Source organism: Vitis vinifera, chromosome 10, assembly GCF_030704535.1.
Source record: "Vitis vinifera cultivar Pinot Noir 40024 chromosome 10, ASM3070453v1".
NCBI lineage: Eukaryota > Viridiplantae > Streptophyta > Magnoliopsida > Vitales > Vitaceae > Vitis > Vitis vinifera.
Window position 1 is genome coordinate 3289975 of NC_081814.1, and position 16950 is coordinate 3306924.

Genomic DNA, 16950 nt, shown 5'->3' on the forward strand with positions numbered 1-16950 from the left:
AAGTTCATTGGAATCTTTGATAAGCTTCCAATGAATATTGATTCCAAAAGAGAAATAGACCAGACTTTGAAAGAACACTTGAAAAAGCAAGTGGATTGACACCTTCCACAGGGTTACATCTGATTGAAGATTTTTATAATGTCAACTCAAAAGTTTAAGTTAGCTTTGTGTAATGTAAAAGAAAATAGTAAGGTATCGAATCTGTACCTACTCAATTCTCTCATCCGAATCTCTGAATTATATGAAATTTAGAGTGTGTTTGATAGTGATTCTAGAAAGTGTTTATAACCTCTATTATACTTGAAAATTTTCATCCTTCAAGTATTAAAAATGTCAGAAACATTTCGTATAATCGCTGTCAAACACATTATTAGGTTGTTGGATAATAGTATAAATAAATAATGTCGAGGTATAATGGTATGAATAAATAAAATTTGGGCATATTGATAGACGTGACTCTAGTATCTTAAAAAGTTTAGTTTAGATTAATTTTATAATTTAAAGAAAAGTATTAAGGTGATAAATTCGTATTTATCGAATTTTCCCATTTTGATTTAGACTGTAGAATGATATAAATAAATGAGATTAAAGTATAAACAATATATCACACGATTTGTAGTGCTTTTTTGATGCCTATAAAAATTCCTCTTAGAGATGCTTCTCTCCTTAATTCTTGATTCATGGTATCTTGATCATAAATTAATCTTGAAAAAAAAAATACCGGGATAGTTAAATTACTTTGGGTCCATTCCTGGTTAATTCATGTTATTTGGATTTCAATTTTAAACTAATTTGATCTCCGATTATCAAAATATAGTCCTAATTTGACATCTTTTTGTTAATAAAAATTACTATTTTAAGTGCTTGGTCCCATGAGCCCCTTTGCTAATGACTCTTTAAAGTTATCTCTTTGACGACAAAATGTGGTAGTGCTCTTTGAGTGCTTGTCCGATGGGCCCTTTTGCTGATAACTCTTTAGTTATCTCTTTAATAATAAAACGAGGTAGGGCCATGTAAAAGGCATATTTGCCGAGGATGTGAAGTCAAGCTAATCAAATCTATGGAATACAACAAAATATGATACAGATAACAAAAATTAAGTTAATTATAAAAGACATAAAATAAAATAAAGTGAGAAGAAGACGCAAAAGGCTTCGATCAAGGATTAAAATAACAAAAATATATGTAATTGAATTTTACAAGAAACACAAATCCCACCTTGATCAGTTGAAGTTGATCTCAATTGGCACTCACTTAGTTAAGGTGTCTTCAACTTTAATCGTTTGAGTTTTTCTGAAAGAGACATTGACTCAATTGATTGTATGATCAACTAATTTCCTTTTTACAAAGATATTTAAAAAAAAAAAAAAAAAACTCTTTTTGAATGCAAAATGAATAGAAGAATCCACTATTATTATTTCTTTAATTTTTAGAAAGCATTTTAATAATGAAAACATCGAGTTAAATTTAAGAAAAATATAAGTTTACTAAGTTATTGTAAAAGATACCTGCGTTTGAAAGATATGCATGCAATTCTTCTAATTAATGCATCTCAATCAAAATAGATTTTAGAATATGTCTTCACTTGTAAGGCTTTGCTTTAATTGTCTTTATTATAAGTATTTTTATTAAAATTATTTAAATTTATTGTATTATTACTATGTATTAAAAAGAGCAAAGATATATTTTTTTTCTTATGGCAATAAGTTTTTAAAAAACAATTACAAAAAAGATCATGTTAAGTGTTAACAAACCAACATCACAAGAAAAAATTTCATGGCAAAAAAATATAAAAATATTTGTATTATTTGAAAAATAAAAGATCATAATTTTTTAATCACAGTAAGAAAATTTTAAATAATTTAAAATTTTTTTAAAATAAAATTGCATTTTAAAAAAATACAAAATTTCAACTTGGGTGAGGTTGGTTTCAAGTTTCAACTTGGGTTTGTCTCCACACAACTAACATGTATGGATTGAAACCATAAATAAGAGGTAGAATAAGAATTTTCAATCAACTTTTGGGTGACTCTTATCTCGAAGTTTCCATTTTATTTTATTATAACAAGTTCAAAATGGAAAAAAAGAAAGGTAATCAAACCATACAACATGTAGAAGGATGACATGAACAACATTTAGGGCAAATCAAATGATGTCATTCAATTGCAACAATGTCACTCTTAAATATTGGATGAATTAGGCTGATGAGGTATGATGTTGAATATAATAAAAGACTAGACCTACCATCATTGAATACTAACTGATTTTTTGAGAAGTCGATTAAAGTTTTGATATCACAAGTGATTTGAAAGCCTAAGGTTATAAGTTTGACCCACATGAGCACAATGTTGGAATGTAATAACGCCGCTTTTAAGTTGTAAGAATGAGTTACCTAAATGATGATTCTTAAAACAAGTTTATATTTTTTACCTACATTAATTGAACACTAACTATTTTTAATTATAAGATGATGCTAGAGTTAGAAGGTGATGATAAACAAACAAAATGATTTCCAAAAGTTCACCAATCACTGTACACTCTACAAAATGAAAAGTCAAATTCCTCAAAATCATGATCGGAAAATCATAAACTAGATGGTAGAATGCCATCACTACAAGTGAAAGAAGCTCACAAAACTCTTTCCATTTCCATCTCCAAGGAACTCAAGGATACACATATACAATCTTGTAGAATGGATCCTTATCACCAAACTCATTATATTCCAATCTTCAAAGAGCTCAAGGATTCACAAATACAATCCTATGGAATATAGATCCTTCTCAGGTAAGGCCATTCCTATGACAAACATGCTTTGTCAACATAAAAAGGGCAATAAGAAATCATAGTCTCATTGACATATTCCCCCTTGGGAACAAGGTTAAGTCATCAACAACAGTAATCCAAGAGTGAATGCATTAGAAGAGAGCCAAATTCCAACACCAAAAGCTGACAAAAAAAAAAAAAAAGAGAAAAAAGAAACAGAGATGTAACCTGAAAAAGAAAAAGAAAAAAAAAAGAAGAAAGAGAAAAAAATCAAAACCACCCCCACCCTTAAGCCCAAAAGGTCCAAGCTCGAAGTTTGTTTGAAATTTTCTACGTTGGAATTAGAATTAATTCGAAGCCCGACTTGTCAATTCTGCCCAAACTAGGCTCGACCCGCTTAGCTTGTAAATCAAATATAAAATCCCCTTTATGATCTTTGCCACCACACTTTTATTTCTATGTTTTTAATATGTATTATTCTTTAGTATGTTATTCAAGATGTATAACAAAAATAGAGCAATAAAAATTTATAGTCCAAAACTCAAAGTTTATTCGAAATTTTCTAGGTTGGAATCGGATTTGATTTGAAGCCCAACTTGTTAATTCAACCCAAACTAGGTGACTTGCTTAGCTTACAAATCAAATATAAAGTTCCCTTTATGACCTTTGCCACCACACTTTTATTTATTTATTTATTTATTTTTCCGTGTATTATTTTAGTATGTTATTTGAGATGCGTGACAAAAACAAAATAATAAAAATTAATACTTGTGATTTCAATTTCTAATAAAATCAATGAGATATCTTAGATAATCAAAATCGTTATATGGTTTTATTAACTCAAAATTTTAAAATAAATATAATGCAAAAAAAAATTATTGTGCTATCTTGATTTGTACATTGGAAATATCTTAGTTTATTTTATAAGTTTCATAATTAATATTATAATTTTCCGATTTATTAAATAATATCTAAATAAAACTTAAAATTTAAAAATATAAATTAGACCTATATTTAAGCCCGGAGTCAAAGCCTGAATACTGAACCTGAGGTCCATTGAGCCTTACTTTGGGCCTTGAATTTGAGAGAACGGAGGTGGCCTGTATTTAATTCTCCAATCGAAAAGCCCTCTCGACCCACCCGAAACCTCAATATTGGGCCTTGGGGCGGGCCGCACGACCGAATGTACAGTTCTACGTCGTCTCTTCGCGCTTACTCTCATATATAAAGGCCCCAAAAGCAGGGAAAAGCATATGAACGTAACCCTCGAATGAGTCTTCAGATCTTTTTTTGGTCCTAGGAAATATCCCTAATCTTCCCAATCTCTCCGGTGAGGTAGTCTCCGAATCTCCCAATGTCCTTTCACCGGGGTTTTTTTTCCATTTATTTTGTCTGGTTTTGTTTGATTAAATTTAGATCTAGGGTTCCGTTGTCTCTATTATTGACTTTTATTTTGGGGGTTTTCCCCGTATTATATGACGATCAGACATCTTTGATCATGTATCTAGTCCCGGGAAAACGTAAGAATATTATGAAATTTCTTTTTATTCCTGTCAATATTTCTAGCAGGGGCTTTTTTTGGGTGTTTGTTCTAAATTTGATTTGGAGTGTTTTGTTTTTTACTTAATTCTGAAATTGGTGGATTTTGGTTGTAAATTGTTTTTTAGGTTATTATTTGCTTTGTTCTACGGGGTTTTTACTTGATTTCTGAAGGTAGCGATTCCTTTTTCTGCATTGATTCTAGGCTTCGTCAATTGGTGTAGGCATCTGAATATTTAGTTGTAGGCATCAGAGCAGAATGTGAGGTTAATTAAATCTATTTGGCTGCTTTCCTTCACCCTCGATTCTTGTTAATCGATGAAAGGTTGGCCTCATGAGCGAATATCACATCATAACATCTTTCTATTGTCTTTTGGTCGTTTTTGTTGGTTATTTATCAATTGTAATAACTGTGACACGAATCAGACACAGTTTGATTGCTCTTACTATATTTCTAGGCAAAATTTCATTGGGAAAAATGGATTAATGGGTTTTTCAATTTGAGGTATTGAATCACTCTTCCCCTTGATCCACTGTTAGATAATCACGGGCAGAAGCTTAAAGGATTGTAAAAATTTCAGGAAAGTCTTCCCTTGGATGTGTTTTCCATAAAATTTTTCCGTAGCCCATTTTAGATGGAAGGAAGATGATGACAGGTTTCATTGAGGTCATTTTATAAAATGACCACATCTCCTGATGTATGAACACCATAAATAGTGGTTTTCAAGAATAATGTGTCTCGTATGCTTTCTGGCTTTTTTGCCTCTTGTTAATACAATCTATGCTTATTTATCAAAAAAAAAAAGAAAAGAATAATGTGTCTCGCACTTTGGTTCTTTGTGATGAGTTGAGTGCATAACTTAAATTCTTACTTGCAGATTTTTCATCCAGTTGCTTCTGAGGAGCTCATTCAGGTCATGGTTTCATCAGCACATTGTTGTGAAAAAACTAACTTCTTTGATTCGATAATCCATCTCCATGAAAAGGACCCTTCTTTCTTTTTATCCAGAAAAAGACTGAAAGTATCGCATTCCGTACATGACAACTCAGTGTCACACTTATGTATTGGCAATTTTGATGTTGCCTTGCCTTCACAGCCAAGCACCCAAGAGTGTACATTGTATGGGTACTGTATCTGTCTGATGTCATTAGTCTATTCCTCTCGTGTTATTCTAAGATGACCAGTTCTAATATCTTCTAACTTTATTATTTTTTTTGTCTTTTTTATTTTTGTGATATTTCTTGATGATGCCATTTTAGCTCAGAGATTGTTCAGGCCTCATCTTGTTGCAATTCTGATGAGCAAGTTGGTTCATATTCTGCAATGGAGATGAGCTGCCGGTCTAATGGCAATACTGATGATATTCTGCAATCTTGTAATATTGGGGGGACTTTGAACCAGGACAGGGGTGGCTCTGGATATGCCCCTCCTCCTTTTGTTGGTGGATGGATGTACATCAATGAACAAGGGCAAATGTGTGGTCCTTACATTCAGCAGCAGTTATACGAGGGTTTATCTACTGGTTTTTTACCTGATGAGCTTCCTGTGTATCCTGTAGTGAATGGGAATTTAATCAATCCTGTACCGTTGAAATACTTCAAGCAGTTCCCGGACCATGTTACCACAGGTTTTGCATATTTGAGTGCTGGCATCTCAGCCACAATAAGGCCTACAAATTTGACTGCACACAGACAAGATGGCACTGTTGAGTTTGCTGCTCTGGATAAGGGTTATTTGCAGTCAGCATCCCAGCCATGTGTCAGCCACAGTGTTTATGGATTTGACGGGCAAATGCCAAACACTGAAGCAGCAAACTGCAGTACTTCAAATCCACATCTGGTATTGCAACTTTCATTGGTTTTCTTCTTTCAGTGGAGTACCTAGTTTTTCTCTTCACTGTATGAAAAGCATCTTTCAGTATTTATGCGGTTATTGAATTTTTGTTTTGTTTTTCTTTCTTTTTTAATGTATAAATCCCAGTCAGGTGAAGCATCGTGTTGGTTGTTTGAGGATAGTGAGGGAAGGAAACATGGGCCACATTCTTATGCAGAATTATATTCTTGGCATCATTATGGATATCTTAGCGATTCATCAATGGTGAGCTATGGAACTTTAATATTATGATAGAATTTACTATGAGGATATGGATGTCACTAGTTAAAAAATGAAAATCCTTCCTCTTCAGCATGCTGTGTGTACATGTTTACTTAATTGAATAAATAGTTGAAGCTTGAATTGCTCCATTGTAGCACCTTGATCACATTCAAGACTTGTACATGATGATTGCATTATTTCTTAAAAATTGGACACTTAAAGGCATTGCATTGCCATTTAGTCTGGCCTTTGATAAATTTCTTCTGAGGCTTGGTGTATCCTGGGCTATGCTGACAAAATATCCTTGAGCCCATGCAAGGTTCAAGATCTTGAGTTGAAATAAGAGGGTCCCATTGTTTTGGAAAGGAAGGCATTGAGCTTTATGTCTTTACTTGTATCTGTATGGAAATTGGAGGCTTCCAATATTATGGTTCAATGTAGCTATTTTGGGCACCCCCTCCTCCTCTACCCTTTTCTGCTTCCCTAGTAATATATGAGGGCAGTGAAGGATTTTCATTGTGATTTTACTTGTTTAATATGGTCTCTCATTTGAAAAATATCTTACTTATTAATGCATGTTTAAGGAGCACCTTTCTCTATTTGATTTATCCTTTAGTGAACTGGTGCATGTCTGTGCTTGTTATGTAGCCTCTTACTTTTTCTATGTGATTATTTCTTGTGCAGATATACCATGCCGAAAATAAGTGCGGTCCTTTCACTTTGCTATCTATGCTAAATACATGGCGAACTGATAGATCTGAAACTAACCCCTTATCTGATGGCGAAAACAATGAGACTGGTTCTTCTCTAAACTTGATGTCTGAAATTGCAGAAGAAGTTTCTTCCCAACTTCATTCTGGAATAATTAAAGCTTCTCGCAGAGCTTTGCTAGATGAGATAATCAGCAACATAATCGCAGAGTTTGTTGCTTCAAAGAAAGCTCAGAGACTGCGTAAGCTAGAAACTGCTAATCAGACTTTCAACATGTGCTCTGATGGAAGAATGGTAATGTATTCAAATGCCAAAGGGATTACTGATGCTGTCACGTTTGTATTGAATGTTAACTTAACTCTCTTTCTCTCTCTCACTCTTTCTCTTCAACAGTCTGAAATCATTGGCAGTAGGAAGAACTCTGTTGCTCCTGGAGGTGGAACAGCACTCTCTGACCAGACATGCCTTATAAATGAAACTCCTAAAGAGTCTTCAGCAAAAATCAAATCTGTAGGAGGCATAGAAAACTTTCAGCACGCATGTATGGTTGTTTGCAGAACAATTTTTGATTCTTGCATGCAAGTCATGTGGAATGCCGTCTTTTATGCTCCTGTTGCAGAATATTGCTCTACCTGGAGAAAGAGGAAGCGTTGGTCTGGTCATCCTAGGATCATGCATCCTGCTGTTGAACAGGCCATGCTGTTTAGGGATAATGTTGAGAAGAGTGAAAAGCTAATTGATGAACCTGTAAGTTGTCAGTGTTGCTGCATTGAGTTGTGTTTGTTCTTGTTTTAAGATTGTGCCTGGATGATGTTTCAATTGGTTTACAGTTGCAAGAAGAGCACGAATATTCTGTTTGTGAGGTAGACTGCCCTCCTGGATTTGGACTGGTGATGACGGACCAAGATATCCATATCCAATCATCTGTTGGTTTGTCTTCTTCTACTGTGGAAGGAATCCCTTTTAAAGCGAAGAGACCATCTGACAATGGTCAACCTTATGATGACATGCAATGTATAGTAGAAACTGTACAAAATGAACTCCAGTTGTCTGCAAAGATGATGTTGGTGGAGTGTGTTGAAGCTTTCATAGAGGAGGAAGTAATGAATCTAATTGATTCTTTTAAAGATAAAAAATTGAAAGAGGTAATTATTGAATTCCACTGTTTAATTTTTACCACTTGAAGCCTATTTTTTTTTTCATGAAGTCAGACAAGCTCTGAGCATGCAGTTCATTACAGTCCTTATTGGATATCAGGGTTATTACTGATATTTTCTGTTTATGGTCAACTTCATCATATGGGGTATCGTACTTCTTGTTGCAGGGTACTTCGGATTTTTCTATCCAATGTCCCCATGCTAATGAAGATGCTTCTTCTGACATGGTTTCCGGTTTAAGGATCGAATCAAATGTTGCAGAGATGATTTTATCTGTTGATTCTTGCACTCCACAACAGTCACCGACAGATTTTCATCTGCCTAATAATGCTTCTGTATCCGTGTCTGAACATTTTATGTCCAAACTTAATAAACTATGCACAACAGATGATGTGGTTGATGACCAAGACATAGATGAGCCACCACCTCCCGGATTTGAGTACAATTCTAGAACCTTTGTTCCATCTCAAATTTGTAGATTCCGACCATCAAGTTCAGATGAGTGTACTCCTATCATTGGACAATATGTAGCATTGGCCTTGTGCCGACAGAGGCTGCATGAGGATGTACTTCAAGAGTGGAAAGACTTGTTGGTTGAAGGCACTCTTGATCAGTTCTTTGCATCATGGTGGACTTCCAAGCAACGATGTGATTCTACTGGCTGTGAGGTACTGAATCTTTGTTCCTAATGCTTGTTTCTCCTAAATTATTGAAGTTTTCCTATAATATCTAACGTTAATTCTGTAGGCATAGTTATGTCTTGAAGGTTCTGTACTTTAGAATTGTGCTTGATGCTTATGCCTTTATTTCAGGAAGGAGTCTCTAATTCAAATAAAGAAAAACCTTGTGACAGTTCTGCTGCATCTGACCAACGTAGGGAAAGAACAAAGGATCGTCACAGTTTGGGCTCTCCAGAATTATCTCTGGTGATTGGCAAATACACATACTACCGGAAGAAAAAGTTGGTTCGCAAGAAGATAGGATCTTTGTCTCACGCTGCAGCTTCTGTGGACTCTGGATCACAGGATCAACTGATGGAGAAGTCAAGGAAACAGGATGTTCCTGGAGATGTGTCTGAGATAACAGAAGTTGAAATGGGAATCTTGAAACGTAGAAAGATTGGGCTAAATACATGCCACGCAGAAGATAATTCATTGCAAGCCATTGTTCAAAGTACTTTGCCTGGTGATTCCTCATCTGTCAGGATTAAACCCAATCGAAGGTCAACAAAGTGTGCTCATGTGGTTCGAAGTATGTCACTTGCCCTGATTTAGTAGTTTATATTCTAGATGAGTATTGCTTATCTCAATAATAGTAAGTTACTAACTGTTAACTATTTCCTCCAGATGGTGAGGTCATAGAAGATGATCGAGCATGTGGTAGAGAGGAAGCCTCACCTTTTGCAGAGGATTGTGATTTCGTTGATAAAGTTGTTAATAGTAATGGTAATGGTCATGATGTTGGAAATCTTAAAGAACTTGCTGGTGATTGCTCCAAAAAGACAAAATGTAGGTGTCTTGGTTTTACCCCTCTCTGGATCATTTTACTTTTTTTTTTCTTCCTGTTATTTTTACTCTTACAATAGTTATTTGATGTTTCTTCCTTTTATGGATTGTCCTGTTGATGCCTATAGCAACTAAGGTTTCAAAGAAGAAAAGGAAGGATTTAAAGGATGTCCCATCATCACGTTCTGCCAAGGTATTGAAACCAGCAAATGGTGCTGCCAAGCAAGATACGGGTAGACAGGTTGCAGTACACAAGAACAAGTTCTCTAAATTCAAAACATTAAATCCCTGCCTCAGATCTGTGGGATGTGCTCGATCTTCTATCAATGGATGGGACTGGCGAAATTGGTCACTGAATGCCAGTCCCACTGAAAGAGCTCGTGTTAGGGGAATTCACAAAGCTCAGTTTGCCTGTGATCAGTATTTTCGATCTGAGGTTGTTTCATCCCAATTGTCAAATGTTAAAGGTCTTTCTGCAAGAACCAACAGGGTTAAGATGCGCAATCTTCTTGCTGCGGCAGAGGGTGCTGACCTTTTGAAAGCTACTCAGTTGAAGGTGATTGAAGCCTGAAGTTTGTTTTGGGATGTGTCTGATATTGCATCTGATCATTATAATATTTTTTTTATTTGTTTTTTCAGGCGAGGAAAAAGCGTCTACGTTTTCAACGAAGTAAGATACATGATTGGGGTCTTGTGGCTCTAGAACCTATTGAGGCTGAGGACTTTGTCATTGAATATGTAGGAGAACTGATACGCCCTCGGGTAAGTTTGTCTTAATCTTTTCTGTTGCTGGGTTTATTATGTTAGTTATACAGCTTAATGCAACTAATTCATCTTTTGCTCTCAGTTCGATTCCATTATACGCATGCTTTTAATAAACATTTTGTGCCAGAACGTCTTAATTTCACTGGTTATTTATGTACACTGGTGTGCTTTCTGAATTCACAGATATCAGATATACGTGAACGTCTTTATGAGAAGATGGGAATTGGAAGCAGTTATCTTTTTAGACTTGATGATGGTTACGTTGTAAGTAAAGCAACATTGATGCAAAGAGGGAATCTTATCTTTTTGTTTTAAGCTTTCCTTACTGTTTCTAGTACTATTGGTTAAGTGCTCCTGCCTTCCTTAATGTCTGATAATATTGGTCCCTGATATGTAGGTTGATGCTACAAAGCGTGGTGGAATTGCTAGATTTATTAACCATTCCTGTGAGGTTGTTTCTTACAGTAACTTTTTGGATGAAATAAAATCTATAGTTAAATATTGTCCTTCTTAACGATAATTTTCTTGCAGCCTAACTGCTACACAAAGGTTATTAGCGTTGAGGGTGAAAAAAAAATTTTCATTTATGCTAAACGACAAATAACTGCTGGTGAAGAGATTACTTACAACTACAAATTTCCTTTGGAGGAGAAAAAGATTCCGTGCAATTGCGGTTCTAAGAGGTAAAGATGAAATGTAACTTTACCTTTACCCGCCCAACTATCTTTAAACTTATTTCAAAGTGTGACATTTATAAGGAGATCACAGCCTAATTGCTTGAAGATTATTTAATTGGGAAAAGTGTGTTTTGGTGCATACTTTCAAAAAAATATAAAAAAGAGGAACCCTTGTGAAATAATTAAAATTTTCTGCACTCACAAATCAAAATTAGTATCCATTCAAGTCAATGGTAGTACTTATATGACTAAAAGGTAGTACCTTGGTTCCACCTTTGATTGAAAAGGGCACAACATCCTAATTATTTTGAGTTGAATGTACCTAGGTTTGGATTTTACATCTCAGGGTTCCTTTTTTTCCTTATTTTTTGAAATGTGTGCACCAAAAAACACTTTTCCCTATTTTATTAATAGACATTTCTGTTGTGTATAAACAAAATAGGAAAAACAGAAATGTCTACAAATACAATATATAGACATTTCTGTTATTTTCTCCTGTTCATAGTTATTCTGCCTTCCTATAAAAAGTTGATTATTTTAGAACTATTAATTTATTTCACATTATGGCTTTGTATTTTTTTTCCTGTGTTTATTTGCCTAGTTCTTTCTTTTTGGTGATTTAATATTTAGATTTGCATGCAATCTTAGCTTGAGGGCTCATATTTCCACTCACAAAAAAATATGCCTTCTCTTATTTTCTAAGACTTATGCTACAAATGGCTCATAATTTCATCGTCTTGACTGGGGTTAGTAATATATCACTAAGCTGTTTTTTCTCTAGGTTGAATGACAGTCGTACCTATTTTCTAATCATTGCCTTTGCTGTTCTATAAATTTGGTTGTATCAGTTTTAAGTTTGAATTCCACTCACAATGAGATGCTCTGTGATAGTAGAAATTGTATGTCTTGTTTTAAATTGATTTTTTCCTTTCTTCTGACTGGTGAATGAATTTCTGGCTCTTACTAATGTGCAAACTGAGCATTAGTAATGACATTTCTATTTATTTGTTATTGTTTAATCACTCAATCGTTTCATTCAGGTGCCGTGGATCATTGAATTAGAAATTGTCGAGTTGGCTCTCGTGGTATGTTCTGAACATATTTGTTTCTTTAGGTGAAATTTGTTTAGTGTTCAATTTTATTTTCTCTTATTTGTCATGAAATGTTTTTGCAGGCCATTCTCTGAAGTTCTGCTTCTCATGTTGTAGGGTTGACTGTAATTGATGTCATAGGTATGCCATTACTTTTTAGTTTTATTTATCGTTTTTCTTAAGCTCAGCTATGTTTTCTGTGTGTTAATGTGATTTCAATGATCGGTAGGATCTATCATCATAATGTTAGTGTCAAATGTTTGATTGTTGAGAGAGAACTTCAATTGGTTTGGTTTGTTTCATTTTTTTCGGCTTTTGAGATGCTAACATTATTGTGGTTTGACTGATGTCAATTTGGCTTCCTATTAAAAATTTCATTGATAAAATTTTATGGTCTTTATAGTTTATAGCATTTAATGACACAAGCAGAGAGAGACTTTGTTAATTATTACTCTTCATATTATTACCTTTTTTTTGTTGTTTCTATATCATGCCCCAGAGCTAAAAGTTCTAATAGTCTCATCTTTCAAAAAATTGCATTAAGGACTAGGTATTTCTCAAGCACTTGTTATTGACCTATTCATGTGACACATCTATCCTGTTAAGTCGCTTATTATTGGCCTTTTGATGTGTTGCTTCTATCATTGAAATCGGCCTTGAACCTGAAATATTTACAGTATGTTTGGCAGTGATTCTAGGAAACGTTTCTACTCTTTTTAACACTTGAATACAAATTTTCAAGTGTTAGAAAGGTTAGAAACATTTCCTAGAATCACTATGAAACGGGCCCTTAGTTATCTTAACTGCTGTTGAACTAGCATTGTCATTTGTGCTTCTTGATCCCACATCTAGATTTGCTGGTATTTCTCTTATGTGTGCTGCGTATCTGCAGCGCCCTAGATCTGACCTGCTGTTAATTTATGTAGCTGCTAGCTTCATTATTTTTTGGGCTGGAGCTACCATCCAATTAACTGTTAATTTATGCAGCAAAGAAATTTTCTTTCTTGTCAATGTGCTCTGCAGCAACACCACTATGGTAACATCAGTGCTGCCTAATAAATATTTTCTTGAATTCTAAGCAATCATACAAGAAGTGGGAATATGATTCACTGCCTCATTATTTGATTATCACAAGCAACATAATTATTTCATGACTAAAATGCTTAGGCCATAGGTTCTAGTACTTGATAAATATTCCATAATTAATTTGATCTTATGATTTTGGTATTAGTTATATCAAACTTTATGAAAAATGGAAAATACTGTAAGATGATTTGAGAGAAGAGTACATTGTATGTCTTTTCAGAACTATGATCAACTGCCTTTCTACCATTATTTTGAGGGTTGGACTTGCCATCCAAGCCTGCTGCTGATTTAGCAGCCAGGTAATTTCCTTGTCAAAGCACTTGGTAACATTAATCATAACAAATAAATATTTGCTTCAAGTGTTACCCTACAAGGAGTGGAAATATGAATCTAGCATAATATTCCTTTGCTTATCTTGAGCTGCATCATGGTTTTGGGACTACAATGCTTTCTGTTGTAAATGAATTGATAGAAGAATGTCACATTTGACAAGTTGACATGTAAAAGTGGGGGTAGGAATTCATCAAATGTCGGGGTAGGAATTCATCAAATGTCGGGTGTGGATTCCTTATGCTTTTCCTTGAGCTAAATGTTAGAAAAATTCTTGTTAAACTAGCAATGACTCTAAAATTTAACAAGGTGTGAAATCCATTTTATAGGTGGTCAGGAGTTCAAACCCCTAATTTATTGATTCCACTTCCAAGCTCAAAGAAAGCTACCATGAGGGTATCATTGCTTGTTTGTTTCCTCTGATTTATTGAACTCACACGCAGGCCTAAAGAAGTCTGACATGAGGCTGGTTGTTGGGGCTAAAGTCCAAATAAGTTAGGTATAAATTGTTGGTGGACTATCTAACAATTTAAGCTTTTAGTCAAATTGTTAACTGAACATTAAGCTTTTAGGTCAATTGCTAGTTTAACAATTCTAAGCAGGACCAGTTGCTGGAAACAAATGGGTGAAGCTTATTATCTTCCCAATCATAATATTTGATCATTTGGATTCTGAGATTTGTCAGTTTGAATCATCTACTAATACAGTCTTATTTCATATGAATATGAGCTATTCTTTGCTTGTTGTATTGGTACTATGGATTGCAACTGATACAATCGTATTGCATGTGAAGGTAATGAACTTGCATGGCTTAGTGGCAGTAAGTTGAAATTTGCATGGTTGCCAGGCTGAGTGCTCCCTCACACGGGAGAAAGAAAAAGGGGAGAGCTAATTTCTCAAACCAGGGCGCTATTTTCTTTTTGAAATAATCAGACTAGGTTTAGAATATAGGATTGTGCGCGATCTGTCCCTGGGACATACTTCTGTGTAATATGGAGGTTTATAAGAATCGTAAACCCTGAAACTGGCATTTGGTCTTCCCCTCAGGGCCCCAAAGTAAAATATGTGAGATCTACAAGGTTACTTTACCATAGGTTGTACAATTTTTTTGATCCAAAAGCCTACATTTATGATTTTATGCAATGTTACTATGAGAAAACTGATTTATAGAACACAGTAAAATTGTTTTAATAACTGAATGGGTTACATTGGTAGTGGAATGTGCTAGGTGTTGGAATGAATGGATTAAATTTTCTGATAAAGTATGCATAATTTTTTATCAGTGATTCATATCATTTATGGAAAAAAAAGAATAATTGAATGCATCATTTATACATAGTTTCAAGGACATCCATATTTACTATTGCATTTCTTTTTCTTTTAACATATGGTGCAGTGTCTTTTAACTGCAATAGGTTCTTGTTTATGTAAAATAATGTTTGAAGTCATCTGCATCTTATGGAGTGAACTGGGTGAATTCTTTTCTTCCTCCACCAGAAATCTTCCATCTTTTTCCAGTACTAAATCAAAGCAGTCTTAACCAAAGCAAAAAAAAGAAAACTATTTTATGGTGGCGACTTTGATGTTAGAAATTCTCTGTTCAGCTTTTCCATTCAAAAGTTTATGTAAATGGGTCTAATACTAATGCAATCTTGTTTCTTTATAGTTTGATACACTTGGAGGAGCTGGGAAATTAAGTTTTAGAATGCCCCTCAATTGCCTCTGCAGCTGCTTGGTTTTCTTGGCTGTTGTGACTGTTGTTACATCACGAGATGGAAGAGTTGCAGCAGAGTTGTTATTTGGTAGGGTTTATACATCATTTGTATGTGTCTGGCATCAAACCGTCTAAATTTAAATATTATTATCATCAATTTTATGCTAATTTGTACATTTAGGTATAATTTAAACATTGAGGATGCATAGTTATAAAAGATGAGGATTTATAACACCAAAAAAATAAAAATAAAAATTGTGAGTGTTGTTGGCCTGCAAGTGATGTATAGGTCATACAACAAACTTGCAGCGATAGTGACACCCTTCAATAGTGATTCTCACCTGGGCTGTCCTGCAGAAAACTGTGGTTCACAGTTCAACTGGAATGTCAACTTCCAAAATGGAATTTCTGCCTATACTTATATGCTTGGTTGTGGCGTTAGCTGTGATACTTAACAAATTGTCTTAGTGGAAGCCATTGCCTCTGGAAGTAGAATTAATTATTCAACTACATCCCTATGCTCCTAAAGTTTTTTGAAAGATGAAATCTCCATAGATCTGGATCAGCAAGCAGTATGTTGTTTCTCAGAATTTTACATCAATTTTGTTTTCTAAGAAAAAAGCAACCCGGAAATTGAAATAGGGATATTACTAAATGGGATATAACATGGATTCTAAGCTTTGTGGTTAGATGCCTCAGCTGTTTTTAAATAAAGGATCATGCTTAAGTGGTGGGTGTTGATGCATTCTTTATGGTGTTTCAGGTTATGAAATTTGGTGATGTTTCCGATTAGAGATTTTTGCGTACCTGTCGGATGATAAAATACTGACTTGTGCATTCTTGTAGATATCTCACAGTTGCAGATGAGTTTCTCCTCTTAGAAACAGTAAATCGGTTTATTGTTTTAGTTCCTTACATGACCTTATTGGAATATCAAATTTTTTGTATGGATATGCCATATTTCATTTATTCTATATATACAAATTAACTATTTTACATTGCATGGGACTAGTGTTTGTAAATTCTTATTTCCAATTGTGAAGACTTTTAATCCCTATCAGCACCCTGAAATGTCTTTTAGCTGTTTGTTTTAAATATTTTCCTGCCATCCAAAAACTAATACTTGTAACAGAAATGACTTGGGAAGCTGCCAACCAATTGATTTATTTGATTTCTCCATATCTTGTTTCTGTTACAACTTTGGGAGACTTGAGTTTTAGGCCCATGGATCTTTACCTACCCATGACCTCTGACCATTCAAGTATGTTGAATTCCAGAAATGTAGATACAAATTACGGGCTGTTAAGTCTAGCTCAGCAATGCACATTTCTCAGGTTTGAATCTAAAAAACGTCATTGAGTTTTATTTTTTTTAAAAGAACGGTAATAGAAAGCTCATATTCCTTTCAAATGGAGCTACTTTTTCATTAGTGGATAGACTGAGTGGTTAGGAATTTCAAGTGATGAATGAGGGGAATCTTTGTACAGTTTATAAGTCAATGGAGATAATTGTCGAAG

At 34.5% G+C, this 16950-nt stretch overlaps 1 protein-coding gene across 11 annotated transcripts; it reads left to right on the forward strand.

The window, feature by feature from the left end:
* Window positions 1–4001: 4001 nt before the first annotated feature.
* On the forward strand, window positions 4002–16436 carry LOC104878403 (histone-lysine N-methyltransferase ATXR7). Of its 11 annotated transcripts, XM_059740328.1 has the most exons (20): window positions 4126–4283; window positions 5194–5428; window positions 5563–6142; window positions 6284–6400; window positions 7082–7402; window positions 7502–7855; window positions 7939–8253; window positions 8433–8933; window positions 9078–9516; window positions 9612–9773; window positions 9899–10326; window positions 10410–10532; window positions 10719–10799; window positions 10933–10986; window positions 11067–11218; window positions 12253–12297; window positions 12387–12444; window positions 13610–13688; window positions 15386–15521; window positions 16197–16436. In XM_059740328.1, the coding sequence occupies exons 1-16, from the start codon at window positions 4262–4264 to the stop codon at window positions 12272–12274; spliced, it is 3906 nt and encodes a 1301-aa protein (XP_059596311.1). In that variant the 5' UTR covers window positions 4126–4261; the 3' UTR covers window positions 12275–12297; window positions 12387–12444; window positions 13610–13688; window positions 15386–15521; window positions 16197–16436. The 11 variants fall into 11 exon arrangements, with proteins under 11 accessions (XP_059596314.1, XP_059596318.1, XP_059596316.1 ...); XM_059740331.1 differs by lacking the exons at window positions 4126–4283; window positions 13610–13688 and adding an exon at window positions 4002–4098 and having other exon boundaries at window positions 5181–5428; XM_059740335.1 differs by lacking the exons at window positions 4126–4283; window positions 13610–13688 and adding an exon at window positions 4002–4098 and having other exon boundaries at window positions 5181–5422.
* Window positions 16437–16950: the final 514 nt, after the last annotated feature.

What these genes read in the sequence shown, in the direction of transcription:
- LOC104878403 (XM_059740330.1), top strand. Translation starts at nt 4,118, where the DNA reads ATGTCCTTTCACCGGGGTTTTTTTTCCATTTATTTTGTCTGGTTTTGT. An exon ending in CAAGAGTGTACATTGTATGG is followed by an intron (nt 5,429 to 5,562) that starts GTACTGTATCTG and finishes ATGCCATTTTAG; the next exon opens with CTCAGAGATTGTTCAGGCCT. An exon ending in GAGAACTGATACGCCCTCGG is followed by an intron (nt 10,533 to 10,718) that starts GTAAGTTTGTCT and finishes CTGAATTCACAG; the next exon opens with ATATCAGATATACGTGAACG.